The sequence below is a fragment of the Labrus bergylta genome, chromosome 20, assembly GCF_963930695.1.
Source record: "Labrus bergylta chromosome 20, fLabBer1.1, whole genome shotgun sequence".
NCBI classification, from domain to species: Eukaryota; Metazoa; Chordata; class Actinopteri; order Labriformes; family Labridae; genus Labrus; species Labrus bergylta.
Window position 1 is genome coordinate 16,828,201 of NC_089214.1, and position 21,649 is coordinate 16,849,849.

Consider the following 21,649-nt stretch of genomic DNA (forward strand, 5'->3'; position numbering starts at 1 on the left):
TACAAAGGCAAAAGACCTTAACTTGCCAGAGTGTAGAACTGAGAAAAATGACTTTTTGTTGTCCAGCCAAATGAGTTGCAGGCAGAATATTGGAAATGTGGCAATTCTTTGTCTTTTTAATGAGGTTATTAATGTTCATAAAAAATATTTAGCTCAAACATGACCTTTGACCCTTATTTGGAAGTTAAGGTACACTGCCTTTGCATTGCCTGTACAATAATAAGAGGTCATGCCAAGGCAAAAGGCATTAACTTCCATTTGATACTGTAATTCACTTGGTTGCATGGTTAAAATAACACAACCAACACTATTTCTTTACTACACTTCAGTCAAGCTAAGTGTGTGTCAGAAGTGCTTGATGACAGATATTAAAACAAAGGCATAACACCTTAACTCCACTGCAGTGAAACAGTAACTTCACTTTGATCTGTAGCAAAACAAAGACAGAAGACCTGAACTCAGTTTGAGCGTTCCTGAATGCTGCAGTACAAAGACCCTGATGAGTGAAGTTACTGGACTCTGCCTTGGTTTCTCGAGGGCTTTTGGAAGTTAAGGCAAATACAACCTACTATTTTCTCAAAAAAACAACAACACAATTGACTCAAGATATCTGTCCACATAATAAAGCACATCTGTAATGTTCCAAAAATGACAAAAACTAATTTTTTTTAAAATTGAAGGTACTGCCTTTTGCCTTTGTAGGGCAGAATAGTATTCAAACATGATCTTTTTTTAAAGATATCTCGAAACAAAAAATATACTACTACAATTTAAAGGGGGGGGGGGGGTTTCAGGGTTTTGGAGCAATAGTCCAAGTAGGCTAAATGTTTCTCTGTTGTCAATGACCGATGGTAGCACAACAGGTTAATTACCTCCATTTTTCAATTAATTAACTTTAATGTTAAAATAGATGGACATGTGGAGAGCCACACCAAGGCCAATAGTTCAGTCACTTATGCAAACCTTCAGATATGCACACCTGCAACCCTGACCCTGCCAAGACTCCATCAGAACATCACCATCACATCATGAAAACCATCATGTTTCACAGGACGAGTAGTACTGAAATCTTACCTTGGTTTGTAAAATAATAAGCCTCAAACACATAACAGAAGCAGTATTTACTAAATCAAACTCATATGTAGGCTACTCAACTTTGTCCTGTCGTCTTTTCTTATAGGAAAATGACTTTCTGAAGGTATTTAGTTTGGCATTATATTGCTAGATATCCATATGGTGTATGTGAACTCCCTAGTAGCAGGAAAAATAGTTGGTCATCTTATAGAAGCTGAGATTACAAAAAAAAGGCGTTTGTTATTTTTATTGTCATGACTATTGCAAAACTAGCGCAGAGTAAAGTTGGCTAAAGCTTTCTGATACTGCTTCATCCATACACTGCACTTCCTGTTCGAGCCAGCCTGTGTTGTCGATGTCTTAAGTGTTTCCCGCAGCTGTGCAATCCGCAGTTTAGAGTATACAGGCTTATGTTATGGATAGGTATAGCTTGTAAGGGGGTATACATTTATCGATAGGGAAACAGTCTTCGTCAAAACACCCGTCTGCCATTGACACAGGCAGCTATACTTGTGAAGGACATCGGGGGAGAGGCTCCTACCTTGGACAGCTCCAGGAGTTTGTGCAGCTCTCAGGAGTCTCGACCGGCTTCACAACAACGCCAAATTGTTCCAGCTGAAGGTTCTCACAGTGACTATATCCGCTCACTGCAGCTGCCATTCCACTCAGGTACACTGGCTCCGGGGTCCTCCATCTCAACGCCTCACTCTTTTCCGCATCTTCCTTTATTTTAATTACCGGAGCACTCCGTGGTGCATCCACGAGGATGTGTCGCTGCTGCTGCGCATGCGCGGAACAGGTTCGGTCTGTGGTGGGTTTAAGGTGAATGTTGCCTTCATGTGATGTCAGGAAAAGGTGCAATTCGAATATGGCTCAGTTCAAATCGGAAACTTAAGGCAGGTCTGTCGGTGGTGCTGTGATGTGTTTAAAAGTTTAAAAGTAAAGAGTAGGCTTTCTATGCCTACTCTTTAATGAAGACAAAAGTAGAACCTATGAACTAATACTCTGTGTATGGAGTTGTTTTTACAGACATTTAAAAAAAAAATTATAACCTGTTAAATCTCTTAAAGGTGCAATAAAAATGTCACAGTCATAAGAAGAGGGTTCTGGGTCCACAAATAGACATTTAAATGAGGGTGCTGATGATGCTGTCAACCTATTGAACTGTTACCCTTGCTCACATCATTTAGGCCCAAGATTAAGGAAAAAGGAAAGCGTACACCTTTACAAAATCATAATATTTCAACAGATGTCTTTTTTGGATGTTAAGATGTCAGAGCTAAGATTGGGCCGTGAAGGCAACCTCACCCCTGTGCGTATTCTAGCAGCAGAAACAAGAGTCCTATTCACCCAGACACTGACTTAATGTGCATGTGGTGTCCTTTTACCAGGCCATGCAGTCATGGAGCAGTGGGAAGAAACCTTGGAAAGCAGCTCGTGTGTCAGAACTGAGGTGTTAGCTCTCACACAGGCCGTGTAATGACAGCTTCTCTAATCGAGACAGCACACACTGAGACAGTGAACACACGGAAATGTTGACAGTTAAAAATGCAAATAAGCATCCTAACATATGGTCTCTTGCACACAGATGCTGCTAGTTTTGTATTGGCGTGAGATATTCAGGAAAATATTTTAGTTGAATAATCAGGATTAATTCAGGACGAGGCCCCACTGTCAACATTATCATGTATCACCATCGATACTGTGAGTTAGAAATTCTACATCTGCAATAGGGTTGTAATGTTTCTTTGTGTTCATCTATAGGTTATTAAATAGTCTGCCTTTTATTAAGTGGAATGTACAGACATGTCTAATGGTATTGTAAAACTATGTGGTATTAACATGTGTGACATTATACTTCTCATTATTCTTTCTGTGCATGGCTAACCTCTTTATCATAAGATATTTCCATTTGACCAATGTTTGATCTCTTTCTTCTAAAATGGTTAAACAATAGGCCTGCTGTTTGATTCTGACCTTGGGGCTTTCTGTGGCTAATTGGTAGGGTTGGTTGTCTCTGAAATCAGGGGGTTGGCCGTTCGATCCCCAGCTACTGCACTCAATACGTCAAAGTTTCCCTCGGCAAGACACTAAGAACCCAAAATTGCTCCTGGTAGCATAGTAATCAGTGTGTGCATGGAGGGGTTCATTAGAACTAATGGGAACTTTGTTTTTCAGCCTCTGCCGTTGTGTGTGAAAGGATACATGTGACAAGAGAAAGAGCCAACAGAAGGGAAAACACTTCATAGCTCACATACTTGACTTTGTTTCTATGTCTGCTTGCAAACACCACAACAATCCTTGTCTCTGGTGGGATGCTATGAAAGGTTAAGGAACTCTGAACTTTGAGTTTTCATTGACATCCAAACAAAAAACTAGTGAGTATTTAGCCTATAAAGCTGAAGGCATCAGTTGAAGAACATTTTCAAACCAGGGGTTACGGCCCTCAGTTATTTTGCCAGATAAGCTGAAGAGGTTTAAGCCCAAGCTATGCATCACCTGGTTTTGATCTGGTTTTGATGTTATGTAAAAATGATGACTGTACCTTGTGTAGTTAAGTCACATAACTGTTCATCTCAAAGCAGAACATTTCTTTCCATTCAGATCATTTTCGAAGAAAGGTAAAGTAAGGAGAAGGGAAACTTAAACAAACCACAACCGACTTTGTTAATAAACCTTCTCCTCGTTCGTAGCCATGGGATGCTGAAATAATCCTTATACAGAAAAAATCTTCATTAACACTTTTTTGAAGGGGTATGCATAAGACGGACATGATGGTTCAAATGTGTTCATATAGTCAAAACAAATCCTCACAGAATGTCTTGAGCTGAAATGAATCTTGAGATGGGTCTTTTTCATCACTATTAGTGTATCAGCACAGACGAGGCACACTGGCTTGCCTTTCATACACACACAGAAATATATAATAATTTGTCAATTTCTCTTGAAAAGTGCAACATTTTGCATTTACTTTTCTTTTTTTGACAGCCATCATGATTCATTTCAGCAAAGATGCATAGCCACTTAATGTGTCTATTGTAACACTGAAAGCAACATAAAAGTATACAGCATGTGTTGGATTAAAGAATTTCCCCCTGTCAGATAGTGTCCCACCTCCCCATTACTATTATCTGATAGCGTCCCTCCAGAAAAGTGTAGTTACTGTTTGATTATTTTTAGTATTTTTAACTTTGTTTTTTGAGGGGAGCTTTGAATTGCCTTCTGTGCCGGACCAAACAGTCACGCTGGCTGGGTGTTTTCCACCCAAGGGTTACGGTAATAATTGCAAACAATTTTCAGTTTATAAAAAAAATGCCTTTTTAGTCACTATCTTTTGCTGAAAGAGTTAACAAAGTCATGATTGACCCATTGTGTTTTGATTTTATTTGAGTGGTGTAAAGTTCACTGTCTCCAGTAATAAAAGTTACACCTATCTCAGGTGTAGAGCTAACTTAATCAGGTTAAAAAAAAGAAGAGAGTATTAGGATGCATACACAAATACTTAAAATTTAAGTCTGGTTGGAATCAAACAACAATTTTCATGTGATTCGATGTCAAAATGTGCCCTTTATTCATTTAGGTGCTGATGGTCTCACTATTGAACATGGAAGGAATGCAGTGGGGAACCTTTGTGATCTTGTACTAATCACTGCAGCTTATCAATCACCAAGAAAACCACGATGGTGTTTATAAAGCCCTATCCTATATATTTTGGTTGTTTTTATATATATATATATATATATATATATATATATATATATATATATCTTTTTTTTTTGTAAAGCTGACATGTTTGCTTGCAGAGTCAGTCTCATCCATCATCCATTGTGTCAGCAGGCGAAGCCGTATGCTGTCAAATGCCTCCTACCCCAGTGCGCATGCGCTCACTCTCCTCCTCCTCCCTCCCTCCGTCGGTGAGTCTCGGTTCTCCACCTGACAGCTCATCGGGAGACATGCACAGAACCAAGCCCAGGGTTTCTCACCAGCAGTGATTAAAGGCCCCGGTGTCTGGAGTCTGGGCTGGATACTGTTCCGGCTGTTGTCCCGCGCGTCTTCCTCCACACAGCGGCATGGAGCGCTCCTGATCCCGGCAGGACGCCTGGAGATCTCAAGCGATTCTTCCCTCATCACATCTTGGATCTGTTTGGATATTCTGAGGCCCGACCATGTCTGCGAGAGACAAGGGGATCCTGACCAAAGACAGCGTCAGCCTGCTGCCCTGCTTCTACTTTGTAGAGGTAGGTTGATGCTTCATGTGCAGAGCGATTCGGCATCCCCATCAGACGATACCGCATAGTAAGGATGTATCACGATGTGGTCGTGCATAACTGGCTATCACGTAAACCTGTATGAAGATGACGATTTGCTGGTACAATTTTAATATGTAGGTAAAAGGAATGCATATAGTATTATACCCGTTTTTTTAGCGAAAGAAATTTGCATTTTTTTTCCACCTGTCAAACGAAGTCACCTGTTCTCATCATGTGCATTGCATCATTTTGTATACTGTTTTGTTTGTTTTGTGTGTTCCCGTGAATTATCACGTCTTAAACACTGATGCACAGACTTGCAAATACTGTTATTCTACAGACACTAGGCATATTGCACACATGGAAAGCTGACGTTTCACTCATGAGCAGCTTTAAAATAGAGTCATGGGGGCAGGAAGGTAAGCCACCATGGACTTGGAATAGGGAATAAGTGAATTCCCAACAAATCAGACTCCTTTGTTATTAATTTATAAATATTGTTTGAACATCGTTTTGAAAGCTTTTTGGGGAGTAATTCAAATGGCCTGATGATGTCAAAGACTTGACCACAGATTGCATGCAGCTTGTGGTGACTGTCACTCGTTCCCCTGCTGTGCACTTTATGCATGCTCTAATTCACCACTGGCCTGTGGCTCCTCAATCAAACTGGCATCATATATTATAGAGTAGCCTGTATACTGTATGATGGATGCTGTTGGAATTACAGCGTCAGGCTCATTGACTCTTTTACAGTAGTGACTTTGACAGGGAATTCCCTTGATTTTGTTTTTGTATTTTCTTAATCCTTTCATTTACATTCCAATGCACTCTCACTACAATTAACATGCCTGAAAAAGAAATTCAGCCTTGAGCTTTTGAAATTGCGAAAGCATGCTGTTCACTAAAGGGTTTTTTTTTTTTTTTTTTACCCTCCATTTTTATGAACAGCAGGAAGCGTTTAAACTAGGTCAATGCTGAAAGTAAATTCTACTCGGTGAACTACAACACTTGTGCATATAATTAGTCAGACTCAGGCTCATTCCCAGAGTGTGTTGTCAGTGGCTGGTTTGCAAAAAGCTGAGGTGGTGATCCGTTCATCACAATTTCATCCGGCCCTCTTATCAGCCATGTCCAACAATGTGTGGAGGAGGTAAGAGTCTGTCAATCAGGATGTATGCGTCCTCCACAGGGAGATTTACCCCTGCATAACTTATTGCTCTTCACCTGCCATATGAATTCTTTATGCTTATAGCTTAAGATCAAGGGGTAAAAAGCTGATCTAAATATAACGCAGCCTGTTATAACGAGTAAGCTGTTATTCACAGCCCAACACTGGTTGCACAAAAAAATGTTTTGAGCGGTTTACTATTTCTCTTCTTTAAAAATCAAACAATACAATAAGCTTTGAAATTACAGTTTACATCTCAGGTTTTTTTTCACAGAAACTCATAGGTTTGTTGCTGATGGTGCATTTTTTTAAGGATGAAATGTAGAATTGATGTTATAGACAGTAAAGATTCTTAGCTGAGCCTGATTTTCACATCATAAATAAAAAACAAATAAGGTTTTTTTTATGCAGAGGTGGTTGAGTTCGGTTAAAAGATATAAAGCATTAATGTTCATGTTTTTTTCTATTTCGCAATGATGCTCCTATTTTTTACTTGTGCTACAAATCCATCCAGCCTATTCCTTAACAGAAGGTTTCTGTGACCTTCCCCTTAAAACCTGAATTCATCAAGACAAGGTTGTGTTGCATTCCGGTCCCAGCATGGCTTCAAGAAACTGAGAACTTTAGTTGAATCTTTTGCTTCCACCATATGGCCATACGTTGTTTCAGAAGTAAGTGTTGGATAGAAATGACAAAGGGAATTAGGGAAATTTGTGTGGAATCAGCCCCTGCAGTCAACTTGTCATAGTGCCCTTGGGCAATACACTGAACCCTAAGTTGCTCCAGGTGGCATAGCCAGCAGGCTGTGAATGTGGATGAATGGAATTAGTTCATACTGAAGGGGCACTTTACATAGCATCCTCTGCCATCAGTGTATGAATGTGTGATTAGGTTAATGTAACATGTCATGTAAAAAAAAATGCTTTGCTTAGTCAGAAAACTATAAAAGTGCTGTATAAGTACAGTACATATGAATTTTAGGAGCCAGCTATTTGTAGTTTTGCCCTGCAGTAGAAAGACTGAAGCCAGGATAAGTCATATTTTGCTCAATTGGCTTGACTATTCATATTTCAAGCTGTCTTGAAGTTTTCCAGCCCTCTGGAGTCATTGGGAAATACATTTAGCTGTAAATCAATCAATCATTATTTATTTGTTTCTCACCAATTCAAACACACCAATGAGCAGGTAAAATACCGTACTCTTCGTCATAAAAATAAGATATCATGGCTTGATAGTTGCTACACTGTACACAAGTACCTACACTTACTGCTGAGTTATTTAATCATTTCTCATCTTCCCCTCTCTGTCAGAAAGAGACAGAATACCCCTTTAACTACAGCCACAGAATTCATTAACACAAACTTCATTCAAACTTAGACATATAAATGTTTTCCTCCTTCACAATTAAGGCAATGCAAGGCAAGTTTATTTCTATAGCACATTTCAACAACAAGGCAATTCAATGTGCTTCACACAAGACACCAAAAGCATCATGACAGAGGAAAGAAAAGAAACATTAAAATAGAAAATTTAAAAATCACTGAAATTATTAAATCTGAACATATGTTCACATAAAAACAATTAAAATGAAATTAATTGAAGTAAAAATATAAAAAGAGTTAAAAGTTACAGTGCAGAGTTAAAGTTTAAAATCGTATTAAAATTGTTTAATGAAAGGCAGCTGTAAACAGGTGAGTCTTCAGCCTCCATTTAAAAGAGCTGAGAGTTTCAGCAGACCTGCAGTTTTCTGGGAGTTTGTTCCAGATATGAGGAGCATAGAAACTGAACGCTGCTTCTCCATGTTTGGTTCTGACTCTGAGGACAGAGAGCAGACCTGTCCCAGACGACCTGAGCGGTCTGGATGGTTCGTAATTAATCAGGAGGTCACTAATGTATTTTGACCCTAAACCATTACTTAGTTAGAAAATCCGCAACAATGAAGGTTGGACTTCATTGGCACATTCATCAATTGGCCATACAAATTCCCTCCTAATGAAAAGTAATATTGCTCTGTGGGGTTTTTGTATGGGTAAACAAGTGATAACCTGTTTTCAAACTATTTCTAGAGTGATATGAGGCACGTTTTATAATGTTTTGTAGCTTGATTTACTGGGTTCTTCCCAGTACATAAAGTGTATACCTCTCTATTACTTAAGCTTGACTGAATAGAATAGGAAGAATACAATGAAGTAATGTAAGAGGCTGCAATATAACTATGGTAATGCCATCGCTGGTAATCAATTATGTCACAGTTATAGATGATTTTAATTCCCGATGTGGCGTTTAGAGAAACTACAGATATGATCTGTTCCCCAACACAGGCTGACAGCTATACTTCTAGTGTGGACTGTGTGCTGAAGTGCAGTTAGTGGAGCCCCAGGCTGATTGTCGTCCAAAGTGGAACAAATGGTAGCATGGGGAAGGCTGAAAAACTGTTATTTAAAACTGGAAAAAAAAAACAAAGATGAAATCACATGCATAACTGTAGGCATGGACATGGCCATTTGCCTTGATAAGAATAAAGAGTATGTTGTTCTTCTAGAAAAGGTCAGCTCTAGGCGTTTCAGTGAGTCTTTAATAGAGAGCAGATCAATGTTGAAGTTTTGAATCAGGAGCCTCATGTTCAGACAGTAGCTGATCAGGTATATGAGACTGCAGCTGTTTACTGAATGTGTCAGATTCATCTAATGAAGATCAATCTCCCTTTCAGGTTGGAGCTACAGGTTGCTTAGCCTTTTTAGCTTCAACCAACTACAACAGTTTTGCAGCCACTGTGAGTGCTGACAGTAAGGTCTGTGGATAAATGGAGAGACTTTCTGAGAGGGGAAGTAACTTTTGATAGTATCGCATGTATTTTTTTAATTAATTGCAACGCATTGGGGGTTGATTTGTCTAAAGCAGTGGTTCTCAAGTGGTTGATCCTCAGGACCCACCAACTACTCCTTCATGAAAAATAGCGACCCAAATTTCTTCGATTTTTTAAATCATTCATTGCTTAAAACAAAGCTTCATAGACTTTTTGACAGCATTTTTCTTCCAGGCACACATTCACAACCCATTGAAAATGGCCCCGCGACCCACCAGTTGAGAACCACTGGTCTAGAGTAGAGTAGCGAAGCATAGCGCCAATTCATAACAAATGTTATCTTAAGACACAAAAGAACAGGAAAACACCTCACTAATAATTGGGTCTACAAAAACCCAAACCATTAATCCATTATGAGCACTAAAGCAACATTTAGCAAAGTAACAGTGGTATGGAAAAACTTCCATAACGAAGCAGAAACCAGCCTCGTGTCGAACAGCCATCTCCAGAAACTTTGTTAAATGGTTCATATTCAGATTCATTTTTGACACATTGACTTAAATATTTGAAGCTAAGTGATGTAGAGGCAGCTAAACAAAATCATTTAACAACATTTTTGGTCCAGGAATGTCTCTTCTTTAATTGGGGAGGCAGTGAGCAAGATCACTATAAAAAGTTTTCTTCATGGTATGGTTTTTTGTATGAGTGAAAGCTCCGTCCTGTCAAGGTGGAACTAAAGCCTGAAAAATACATTCCAGCTTTTGCAATGTTTCTTCATTTTTTTTTTTTTGCATTGATCTAAAACACTCAGCATTACATCTGCTATTGAAAAAAATAGGACCATCCCAGGGCAGGCAGACAAACAGAGGGAAATTTGAAGGACAAAACAAACAAAAAAATATAGTAAGAACTATAGAAAAGGGGCTAGTTGTGATACAGAACAGTACAATATGTGACACAGATTGGTTCTTTGCATGTGACAGAAAGTGAGGGAATGAATGCGAGACAAAGAGCATGAGACATAGAGAGGAGGTTGGCTGTGAGAGTTAGAAGATGTAGGGCAATGGAGCATCTCTGCTGAGCTGAGCTCTCCCCAGAGGAGAAGCTTCTCAGAGAAAGGGAGCGTAAGAATCATTAAGTCATTCTGCTCTGTGATTTATTTCTCTGCCTTTCCTTCACTCTGACTGCTCTCTTTGCCATATGAACCATCAGTCCCTCATCACTGTCAGTATAATCATTAAGATTGTTCATAAGCCGGTCAGTCACACAGATGTTCAGTTCTCGAAACAGGGATAGTCAAGAATCACTCAATCCACAATTACATTAAACATTTTATCATATTAAAGGACACCATTTGATTCAATGTCAGACTCAATCATTTATTTCAGCACTGTCTATGTCAGTGTATATGTTCCATTGCGCAATCATCCTCGACTTAGAAAATGGCAGTATTCAAAATATGAAACATCTTTATTATTCAATTCATATTTCAATGACCATGCATATTTGAAAAAAATATCCAGAATTACAGGTAAACAGAATATCTAATCTAAAGACAGTGGTCAAATTGTGCCACTGTGAAACACGCAGATTTTTCTCAGTTCAGTTGAAGTTGCTTCTGTTATTTCTCTGTCATCTCCAACTCCAACAGCGACCATGCTGTCTTCAAAAGTACAGCTGGAGGCTACTGGTTATCTGTGCTGTGTTTAAATCAGAACAATGAGATCCTCTGAAAAACTAGTAAGTAACCACATTGGCCAGTAACTAGTTACAGCTACTAGATACTATTATCAAAAAAAGTGAAGTCAAACTCCATGTGGTTTGTTGTTCTCAGCTCTGGGAGGGAGTTTGTTTTGTTATGAGGGACTGATAAAGTGCGACATCTACCAGATCAAAAGTCACGTACCTTTAAGTTCACATTGGAACTTGCTCTTTACTCTTTAATTTTCTGTCACACTGTTGCTGCTCTTCATTTCCAAGGGATGAATTCTACTGATTTGCACTCCTTTCTTAACTTAACTGCCACCAGTTATCATATTTCTTTTTTTTTTTTTACAGTTTATTTTAGACGTACAAAAGGATTTTGACAGTTTATGACATGGCTCCTTCCTACCTATCCTGACAGAGGCCATGTTACAGAGGGCAGCTGTCTGAAGCAGGGATCTGTGCAGCAGCAGGACTATCATCTGTTCAGACTTGCGTATGTTCCTCCATGAAGTGTGTATTGTTTAGGTCATTTGTGTGGAGCATATTGGCTGGACAGGGAAAGCTCCTTTCCTGCACCTTGGGGGGGGATTTCAAAATGGCAAGCTTTTTTTGGCTGTTTAAAATAGAAATAATTTTGTTGAATCATTGTTTTTTCCTTGTGTTGACAAAGTGCAATCCATAGAGCAATTTATTTCAGAATGAGAGATTTGAATTTTTACCATTTGGACGCTGTCACTGGGAAAACTTTCTGTCTTTTCAGTTGGCCCAACACTTACCAAAAATAACTGCCAGCTAAAGCCCACTGGAGCCTGCTTTCCATTTCACACATCTATTATTCAAAATGTACTGTCTCTTTCCTGTTCTCTCATCTCTGTAATCACTAAGGGCCCGCCAGGAACATTTGGGAGCCCGTAGAAGGATTATTGTGAGGAAAAACTTTCAGAGGAGTGTTGCATGGCAGAAAGCTGAGGATGTTATCCAAATTTAAACACCCAACGAAGAAGGTGCAGAAAATCAAAACACACTTCTGCACTGCAGAGATAGTGTCAGGGGGACTGAAAATGTGAAGTGTAGTGTTTGTCCTGTAGGTATAGTAAAGGTCATGGGGTTATTAAACTGAATGGTTTGTCCAATGAGGAGCAAGAATTTTTCTAAGCCATTTGCGTAGAAATGTGTTTGTTAGAATGTATTACATTTTGTTGTTATGTGGTAACATGCGTTTTGGTGTACCGCTTCATGCAGTGTAAATGAAAGGGTTGTTGTTTTACTTGATCTTGAAAAAAAAAAAAATCATTTCATGAACTCCTACTACAGGTTCTGTGGTGCATTGATATGAACACAGAATTCTGAATTCTCCATTTTATTTTTTTAAGATTTATTTTTGGGCTCTTCGTACCTTTATTGTAGAGATAGGACAGTGGATAGAGTCGGAAATCAGGGAAAGAGAGAGAGAGAGAGGGGAATGAGGTGCGAGAAAGGAGCCACAGGTCGGATTCGAACCCGGGGACCACAGCCTCCATACATGGGGCCATGCACCAACCACTGCACCCCCCCAAATTCTAATTTTTTTAAAGTAGAAATTAGCATTTCTTTGCACATCTTTAGAACATCTTGTTGCCAGATTGTTAGTGACAGACATTATTATGCACACACTAAACTTTGTCCACCAACATGCCTGAAGCACATAACGAATGACTTCTTTACGTTCTCTCTGGATATCTGTGTACTGGTTTAACACATTAAAAATAGGCACAGGTTTAATCACGACAATAGCAGCACTCCATATGGCTCATATAGCCCACAGCCACAGAATCAATTCAATTCTCTCCTAAGCATGTAAATGTGGCATTATGAAATGCAAATGCTGTGATTTTTCATGTTGGAAAAAAAAAAAAAAACAGCTACTTGCCAAGACTAATGATAATAGTTTTCTTCCGGAAGAAGGGTGATATAATACTGGTGTGACAAATCAGGGAAGGATACGTCATGACAGAAGAGACCCAATCAGCGATCGAATGTGGGTGTGAGCATCATCTTCTAAAAAAGCTTTCTGTATCCGTTGTTCTAACCCACGATTTTCTAACAAGGCCATCAGGTTCCAAGAGTCTCAGTGTAAGTGGCTCTTATTTGCTGAAGTGGTGTGGCAGCTATAGGCTTATACGCAACACTTAAGTGTTTTGAACGTAAAACAGCAATTCAGCCTGTTAGCGATGTCTTACTGTCATGGAAGTGTTAAGATACTTATAGATGACAGGCCCAGTGGGAACAGTACTCCACTGTAGCTCAACAGGTTACCTCATCCCAAAAATCTTGCATAAGGGACCAATTATTCATACCCAGTCCTCCACAATTTTTCCAGGATTAATTGATTCACATTTTTTACCTAAATGTTGGAAAGGCAGTGTGATGAACTGACTGACATCACACCGCTTAGGCGTTGCCATTGTTAGCACATGAGAACTGTTTCCTTCCAAAGAACGCTTTCAGAACTCATCCACACTATGCTAACCTACTCTGTGTGGGAAAGATTTAACGATAGTCTAATGTTGCTATCTTCTTTCTAAACTGCACAGCACACAACTTTGCTGAGATAGTGAGTTAATTGCTTTCTGTACCCTCGTCATTTTTGCGATGAAATGAGTTTTTTCTCAACAACAAATTAAAGGAAATGGCAAGAATGTGTGGGGAGATTCAAGTATTTCAAATAAGATGAACTGCTGTTGGCTTGCTTGAATCACACGGCACTTTCGAAATAACAGGATATGACATCAAATATCCTGCAGAAATCTCCTTTGAAGTATTGAGAGTGTTCCTCTAAGAGCGGCTTCATCTGCAGAGCATGAGCAGTGCGGGTGCTGATGCTGATGCCACTGACCTATATTTCTCATTTCCACGAGCTGAGATGCTGGACGAGAGGTGAGGGAGGCTGACAGTAAGCCAGGAAACAGACCTTAGAGAGGGGGGAGGGGGACAGTGTGGAGCAGTGGAGGGGGGGGCTGCATGAGCTGGTTTCAATAAAGAACCTACACCAATATAATTCCTGCATGAGAATGGCGTCACGCATTAAGTTGTCTATTCAAGATACTATAGAAGCATATTTAAATGAATGATAGAAATGGAATTAAGTATAAGATGTCTTTTAACTCCTTTTTAACTTTCTATTTGGCAGAATTACATTTTGTTTTCTGCAGGTATGAAATGTCAGGTATACTCAAAGATTCAATATCTTCCTCCAGCAGCTGGTGTCCAACACATGTCAGATTATTGTTCATTTTCACCTTCAATATTGGGCCCATTCTTCAGATATCCTTTTCAGTCTTTCTTTAGCCACTTTGACTCTCAGGACTGTAAACATTTTTGTGAGAATGTGTTGGGAAAATATGAGATTCTGGGGCATTTTATTATTTAAATCCTCACCTTTCTCAGTAGTCTGAATTTTTACAGATGTCCACTTAATATACATATTGTAATTGTCTCACTTTTTTCAATTTACATAGAGCTAAAGCAGTTACTCATCTAAGTTTTACAGGTGTTTGCCTCTATTTAAGTTGCCTATAAGGGAATAATGTCAAAAGTATGCTATGATAATGTCACTAATATATCTTACTGCTGATAACACAATCTGATGATAAGACACACATGAACAGCTCTTTATCAATTCATTTGGACCTCAGAATACATTTAAGTCCATTTAGATCAGTCCCCCTGGCAGCACAGAAGTGATGTCACCATTGTCAGATGCAAATATCAAAAATGTTGGTTCTAAACACTTCAAATAAAACTCTTTGCACATCAAACACTTAACGTTTATATCTCCTGCAAACACTAACCGACAGACTGAATCAGACTTGCTCCAAATCAATTTGAAATTGTTAGTCACTTTAATAATGTCAGTTCAATCAGGAGAAGAGTGAACAGCTATTTATTTAACAATATAGGAAATAAATGTGCAAAATCTTTGGGGATTAGACTCCATCACGATGACTTCATGTACTCGGAGGGGTAGTGAGGCCGACAGCAGGATAGGATACCCCCCTATGGAGACTAGACACTGGTGGTGGTGGTGATAGAAGAATGCAGGATGTGATGAGGAGTGGCTTTCTGAGTCTGTATCTGAACCCTGCTGAGCAGGAATGAAGGTGACTCGGGCGGAGGAGGGTCGCAGCGATCGCACTGAAATGACAAACTGACTTTGAAAGAGAGACAACAGGTTTTAAAATTTGAACGCAGCAGGATGATTGGCTGAGGGATGTTGTGGCAGAGTTGGGTTGGATTATTAATTAATGAGTAAACACTCCTGATCAGCTGATCAACAGAGCAGGGAGACCGAGGAAGTGATAAAGAGGGAGTGGGTTGAATGAAGAAAATTGAATGAATGTGTGAGAGAATATAACCAAGTCTTCCTTCTTCCTTACGCTGAGCTCCATTTTTTTGTCATACCCAGACAATGTGGAAGCAAAAGCATGGCGTTCGAAAAAAAAAGCCACAGTATAAGTCTCGTTTTAACCACAGAGCCAAACATTTACTTTGAAGGAACAATGAGCTGGATAGAAGTGGAGGGCATTGAAGCGCAACTTGAGTCTGGATGGATATGAATCGCTCTGCTTGAGTAATGACCGAGTGAATGTGTCAGAACCACTTCCAAACCAGATGCTGATTATCTTTGATAACATCTGTCTGTGCTGCAGTCCAGTGTGATTGTTTCTGCACTGTCAGCAGGTCCAACCCTAACCCAGGGGCACTCTGTGACATGCTTCGTTTGTTTTAATCTGATGTTCCCGCTTCACAGATGATGACATACAGACATACATAACACGACATTAAACAGTAAGTTCTACAGTAAATCAAATAAGAACGATTATGATTGGATAAGAAGGAAGGGATAAATCATGGCATGATAATGGTAGAGGGTTCCATGCTGGCCTCAAGGAAAATCACTGGCAATATCGGGGTGGCTGGGGTTCAGTAGTAGAGTCAACCAGAAAGTCGTGGGTTCGATCCCCAGCTCCTGCAATCACATGCTGAGGTGTCCTTGGCTGATCCCCAAATTACTCCCACTGCCAAGTCAGTGGTGTGTGAGTGAGTGTGTGTGATTCGGATAAATTCTTACTGATGCACACTTCACAAAGGAGCCTCTGCCAAAAGTGTGTGAATGGGTGGATTTGACCTGCAGTGTAAAAAGCGCTTTAAATAGTCAGAAGACTAAAAAAAAGCAGGATAAGCTCAATTCCATTTACCATTATCAGCCAAACCCTTTCATTCTTTCTTTCTTTGCCTTCCCTTTGCCGATAATCGAATGTTTCTCCATTGCTCCAAATGTCCTTATTTCCCGGAGGTTACCAATAATGTTGAATAAATTGCTTTGCACATAACAAGAATCAAACATTGTCTTTGTAAGGAATGACTGTGGTAGAACGGCACGGTGGCAAGACAAGAAAACTAGTGTTGTAAGTGAGTAACCCCTGGCAGGAACATCAAGACAGACAAAAGCAAGGAAGTCAGCAAACAGAGGCCCTCTGTGCGGTTGAATGTGTGTATAAGTGGCTCAGCTCCCAGCAGGAGAGCGCTGACTTGAAGAGATCCCCGTGTATTGGGCTCCTAGTGGGGCCCTTCTCCGTCACGCTGCTCTACTTAGCATTAGCTGAGCGAGCAGCAAGCCTGCCACTGTGTACCAGTGAATCAGGGTATTAAGCTGCATGATAAAGCCTGTGATGCTGCAGGCCACATTCAGCTCCCACTGGCGCATCTGACTGCAGTCCTCTGTGGAACCTTTACTGCCTTCAATTACAATCAGCTTTCTGCCTACACATGCACTTCACTTGTTCCTGTTACACTTTAATGGGACGCCACGGAGCCTGGGGGGGGCTTTAAAAAAATATTTGCGAGGGGAATTTTGACACAACAGAAGAGCAGTGTTGCCGGTTGATATGGAGTCATCGGTGTCTCAAGTCTCAATGAGAAATGTTGAGGAGCATGTGCAAGTTCTTCCAAGAGATATACAGTTCAGTCCTTTATTGAGTTGTAGCTCTCCTTTACTTGACTCAGTTGGGCCATTTCAGTATTTTGGGTTTTTACAATTGTTTATTCAGGCTTATTTTGGTTTTAGCTTGTATGAATTGATTTGGACTATTTGTGTCTTATTTCTCCCTCTTTGGAGAGCCACTGCGTATCAGTTGGTAATTTAAAGGTGATCAATGACACCTGGGGGAAACTGGTGAGAGTGGGAAGCGGGACAGTTTTTTTTCAACCGCAAACGGCAGCTTAAGATAGCCTTTATATGATCGCGACCTGATTTGGTTATTTTATTTTGTTGAGTTTCATTTTGGCTGAGAAGCCTTCTGCGAATAAATTCATAAGTTGAATTTGGAATCCAAATTCTTTTCTTTTCAAAAATTTTTTTTATAGTGTGTTAAACCCACTCAGGCTCAGCAGTGGCTTACCTGGACGTTTTTGTTTGAAGCCATAACACAGCTCATATCACTAATCATAGTGGGCAGTAATGGGAGGTTATAAAACCAGTTGTCAGTTTGAACTTGACTATTACCCTTTTTTTGTAATAGTCATCCTTTTAATTATTCTAAAAAGGTCAGATATCATTTTGCTGCGGATCTGACATTCTGTGAGTTGTAGTGATGGACAGAGAGGAACAGAAATAGAATAATGTAAGGTATAATACGGTACAAAAGTAGCCGTGCAGGCAAGCAACAGAGAAAACTCTCTTTGTGTGTTCAGTGCTTTACTAGTTGTTGTGGTGGTGTCTTTGGTGAAAAGGTGTGTCAGGACTTCTCAGCTCTTCTGTCTTACAAAAGATTGGATACCAACTTCCAAAATGCCACCAACTCGTAGTACACACGATGACGATGACACTGTGAAAGGTCAGTGGTGAAATCACTGCAGCGAGCCATTCAGCATGTCTGAGGCAGAAATTTACATAACCAAGACCCCAGACCGCTGAAGCACTTTCATTCATTGAACTGACAGGAAAAACACTTGCTTTATTACTCCCACTTGTGAATTCTAGGGATTGAGCTGTTGTGTTGTGACTGTGTTTTATGATTATTAGATCTCAAGCTGGCTGTTAAAACATGAATTAGGTGATTCTCATTTTCTTTTGTTGGTATCTGGAGAATTCATTCAGTAGGTTGAGTTGTGCTCAGTGTGAGCAGTTCATTCCACGTGCCTTGTTCCATAACCGTCAGCACCATCCTCACCCTCCTCTGGCCGCACAAACAATTTGCCCTGCTTTGGTCCTCATTATCAAATCAAATTAACACGATCACTGAACCATAAGTTTATGGGGCCATTTGCAACACTCACTGCCTGTTTATCTATTTATTTATTCATTGGCAATCTGTTAAAGTTCCTCCTGCTGCAGCTGTTTATGACTTTGAACCGATTGATATCTCTCTCATTCTGTTTCCTCTGTCATGTCCATCAACAGCTGCCGATTCTGGTATCATCCGTGGTCAGCCTGTACTTCCTGGAGTGGACAGACTTGTTTAAGCCCGTGAAGTCAGGCTTCAACTGCCATGACCGCAGCCTGAGCCTGCCCTACATCGACCCAAACCATGAGGTCATCCCCCTGCTGATGCTCCTTAGCCTAGCCTTTGCCGGACCCGCCATTACGGTAAGGATTGGAACAGGGGAGTTGTAAAGAATGCCTCTATTATTTCAAGGACTATAGTCTCTGTGCATGGGGTAAATCACATAGCTGCTACGCTGTCCGGCACCTCTAGAAATTCTTGTAATGATCAGTTGAATCATCTAATAGGTGTTTCCTTTTTTGGCACCACACTTTAAACTAGTCTTGCTGAGACTGATTTTAACATATTCACTACTAGGACCAAAATTAAATAGTTAAAAAAAAATAAAAAATCTACTTGCTACTGATCTCAACCAGGGGCAGATTTCATGCCTTGCACTTCCATGCACATTAAGATCTATATAAAAAAGATGCATGTCAATATCTCCTCTCTGAAAGTTGATGGGAGACCCTCAGAAGTATTCCTTTTTTTTAATGGGCCTTAATGAATTTGAAATTAAAAGTTTCTTTTGTAGTCAACTCGCATACAATAAACACCAACTACGCCAGACAATGCCAGCAAAGTGTCAAAATATAGACCGCTAGTTTGCCCATTGAGTTCTGCAGGTGGATTTGGGTCTGGGGGGAGCCGATCACTTTAAATCATTTAAAAGTAGTTTGAAGATGCATCAGGTTGTGCTCGATGACTCAGGTTTGGTGTTTGTAATGTTTTATTGTGTGTGTATTGTATGTCTGTAACTTGTTGAATTGTGCTGCTGCCTGTCTAAGCCAGAAGACTCTTGGAAATGAGATTCTTAAACCTAATGATGCTTTCCCGCATGTAATTCCACATTCTCAATCTGTCTCTCCAATAAAGGCATACAAAAATCTGTACACTCTACACTGTAGCCTTACTGCGTTAAAGATTAATTTTGCTGACTTATCTTCAGCTGAATATGACTGAAACAGATCATTGGCCTCTGTAGAACACTACCCTTGTATATTTGTGAACTTACAAACGAATACTTTAGGATGCCCTAAGGTTGCTCAGATCTTCGGAGCAATTTCTCTTAAATGCTTTGTTCCGTACCCGACTTAAAAACTTGTTTAAATGCCCCTGTATGGGGCTTGTTATGTTTTTCCTTTAAGTTCATTTAGGTTTTGTCTTTTTATTCTTTGTAATCTGTCTTTTTTACGATTGCTCTTATTGTCTAACACCCACTCCATTCCATCATTCATTTTTAACTATTGCATATGAATCACTTTGTTATTACTGTTTCAAGAAGTGGTTTAGAAAGCAAACCTGCTTGACCGGAGTTATAATCTGTGTATGCAGGCAACCTCAGCTGCATTGTAAATATTGGATTCAGTGTATCATGCCACCTTGCTTTTTGTCTGTGTTCCTGGTTTTTCTGCATACATAGTTAAAGATTATAATGACTTCCTAATACAAACATAGGATGGAACGCTGAAGTAACTTTCACTGTACATATTAACTGCCTTTTTATTTCTATTTGCTCTGGGACCTAAAAGCAACTTAATTTAGGGTATGTTACTACGTCTTCTGTTGCATAGTTGTCCATATTGAAGTTTGTTTGTATGCCTTGTTTGCATTGATGTTCTCAGATATCAAAGATATTCAATAAGGCAACAAAATACAGGCAGATGCAAGTAAAACATGTCAACATCAATATCTGCATCTAAATTGTGGAGCCATTATTTGCCTAGGGGGACCTCCTGCTGTGCTCCCCTGGGCATGAAAAACATGACTTGTTGTATGAGAAGTGGGATCAAGACCAGCACAGTTAAGGTGATATATACATGATGTGGCCTTTTTAAATGTTGTGTAGCTTGCACCTCTTTGCCAAATGCAGCATGGGAAGACATTCTAGACAATAGAGTACAAAATGAGTGGAGTGTTTGCACTGTTAAGGCCACAGTGTGCTCTACTACATGTATAATGTTTATACAGTTTCCCTACATTTTGTATCATGATCATAAATAGCTTAAGAAAAACACAATTTAAGAGAAGCCCTATAATCTGCAGCCAATGGGACATCAATACAATATCCATCAAAAGATTCTGGAATAAAATAAGTAAATACTTCAATCATGAAACAGGTTTAAGGTAAATTGGTCAATCTGGGCTGATGTTTGCAGGGCCCTAATTATTGTGAAGGACATTTTATGTGACAGTTAGGTTGAAGGTGTTCATGCTACTCTAATTAAGATAACATAGCTGGCATTGCAGGTTAACATGGCAGCTGCTTGAGTGAGAGTTTAGAATGAGTCACACTCGAATCACACTGTTGTGGGCAAAGGTCAGACTCTTCATTATCATAATAGTTACTGATGTTGATATCAGTCTATTGTTACATGTTGCTGTTCCTGCTAATACGACACATACTTCTACCATTGTAAATATAGCTATACATGTTATTCATTGTTGTTGTGTTGCTCTGTTTATTTGCATCGATCCATCTCTCTCTGTCTGCATCTCTCTCAATTTCAACCCCAACACAGAAGGCTGTTCAACATGAGTCTTGTTCTGCTTGAGGTTTCTGCCTGCTACTAGCTCGTTTTATGTTGCCAAGTGCTGTGCTCAGGGTGGATAAATGTAGGGTTTTTTTTTTTTTTAATATAACAAAGTGTAAGGTCTCTCTTTTTGTAAAGTGTCTTGAGATAACATCTGTTGCAGATAGGTTGCTATACAAACAAATACTGATGAATTGACAAGGGCAGATTTGTTCTAAGGTATCACCCACAGTGAAGATAATGTTTACCGTTACAATGCTGAGTAATTGTTTCAAATAGAAAGACTGTAATGTGCACCGAGGAACATTACCACTTAATCTGTAGAAATGTCGCTAATTGAGTCAACGGTTGGAGAAGATGCTGTGTTAATCATAAAGCAGAAGTTTGATGGCTATAATACAGATTTGTTTATAATAAGGATTTTGCCATGCATGAGAAACGTTTCTTAAATAACACATGATTAGGATAGATAATATGTGGCCTGACTACCTGATAGTAAGCAGCCCTTATAACAGAATCATAATCATAGAAACAAAAAGAAGTTATTTGATGGTACTTTATACGTTAAATTCTGAAAACTTATGTAG

At 39.6% G+C, this 21,649-nt stretch overlaps 2 protein-coding genes across 2 annotated transcripts in view; one reads left to right on the forward strand and one right to left on the reverse strand.

The window, feature by feature from the left end:
* Positions 1-1,839, reverse strand: part of plppr5b (phospholipid phosphatase related 5b) — an 86,811-nt gene extending 84,972 nt beyond the window's left edge. Inside the window, exon 1 of the mRNA XM_065948963.1 lies at positions 1,616-1,839. The gene's annotated coding sequence lies outside the window, so the exon portion shown is untranslated. The remainder of the gene's footprint in view (positions 1-1,615) is intronic.
* Positions 1,840-4,877: 3,038 nt separating this feature from the next.
* The window catches only part of LOC109987512 (phospholipid phosphatase-related protein type 4), a 28,433-nt gene continuing 11,661 nt past the window's right edge, over positions 4,878-21,649 (forward strand). Inside the window, exons 1-2 of the mRNA XM_020638616.3 lie at positions 4,878-5,312; positions 18,447-18,632. Of these exons, the coding sequence (XP_020494272.2) occupies positions 5,241-5,312; positions 18,447-18,632 (258 nt within the window). The 5' untranslated portion in view covers positions 4,878-5,240. The remainder of the gene's footprint in view (positions 5,313-18,446; positions 18,633-21,649) is intronic.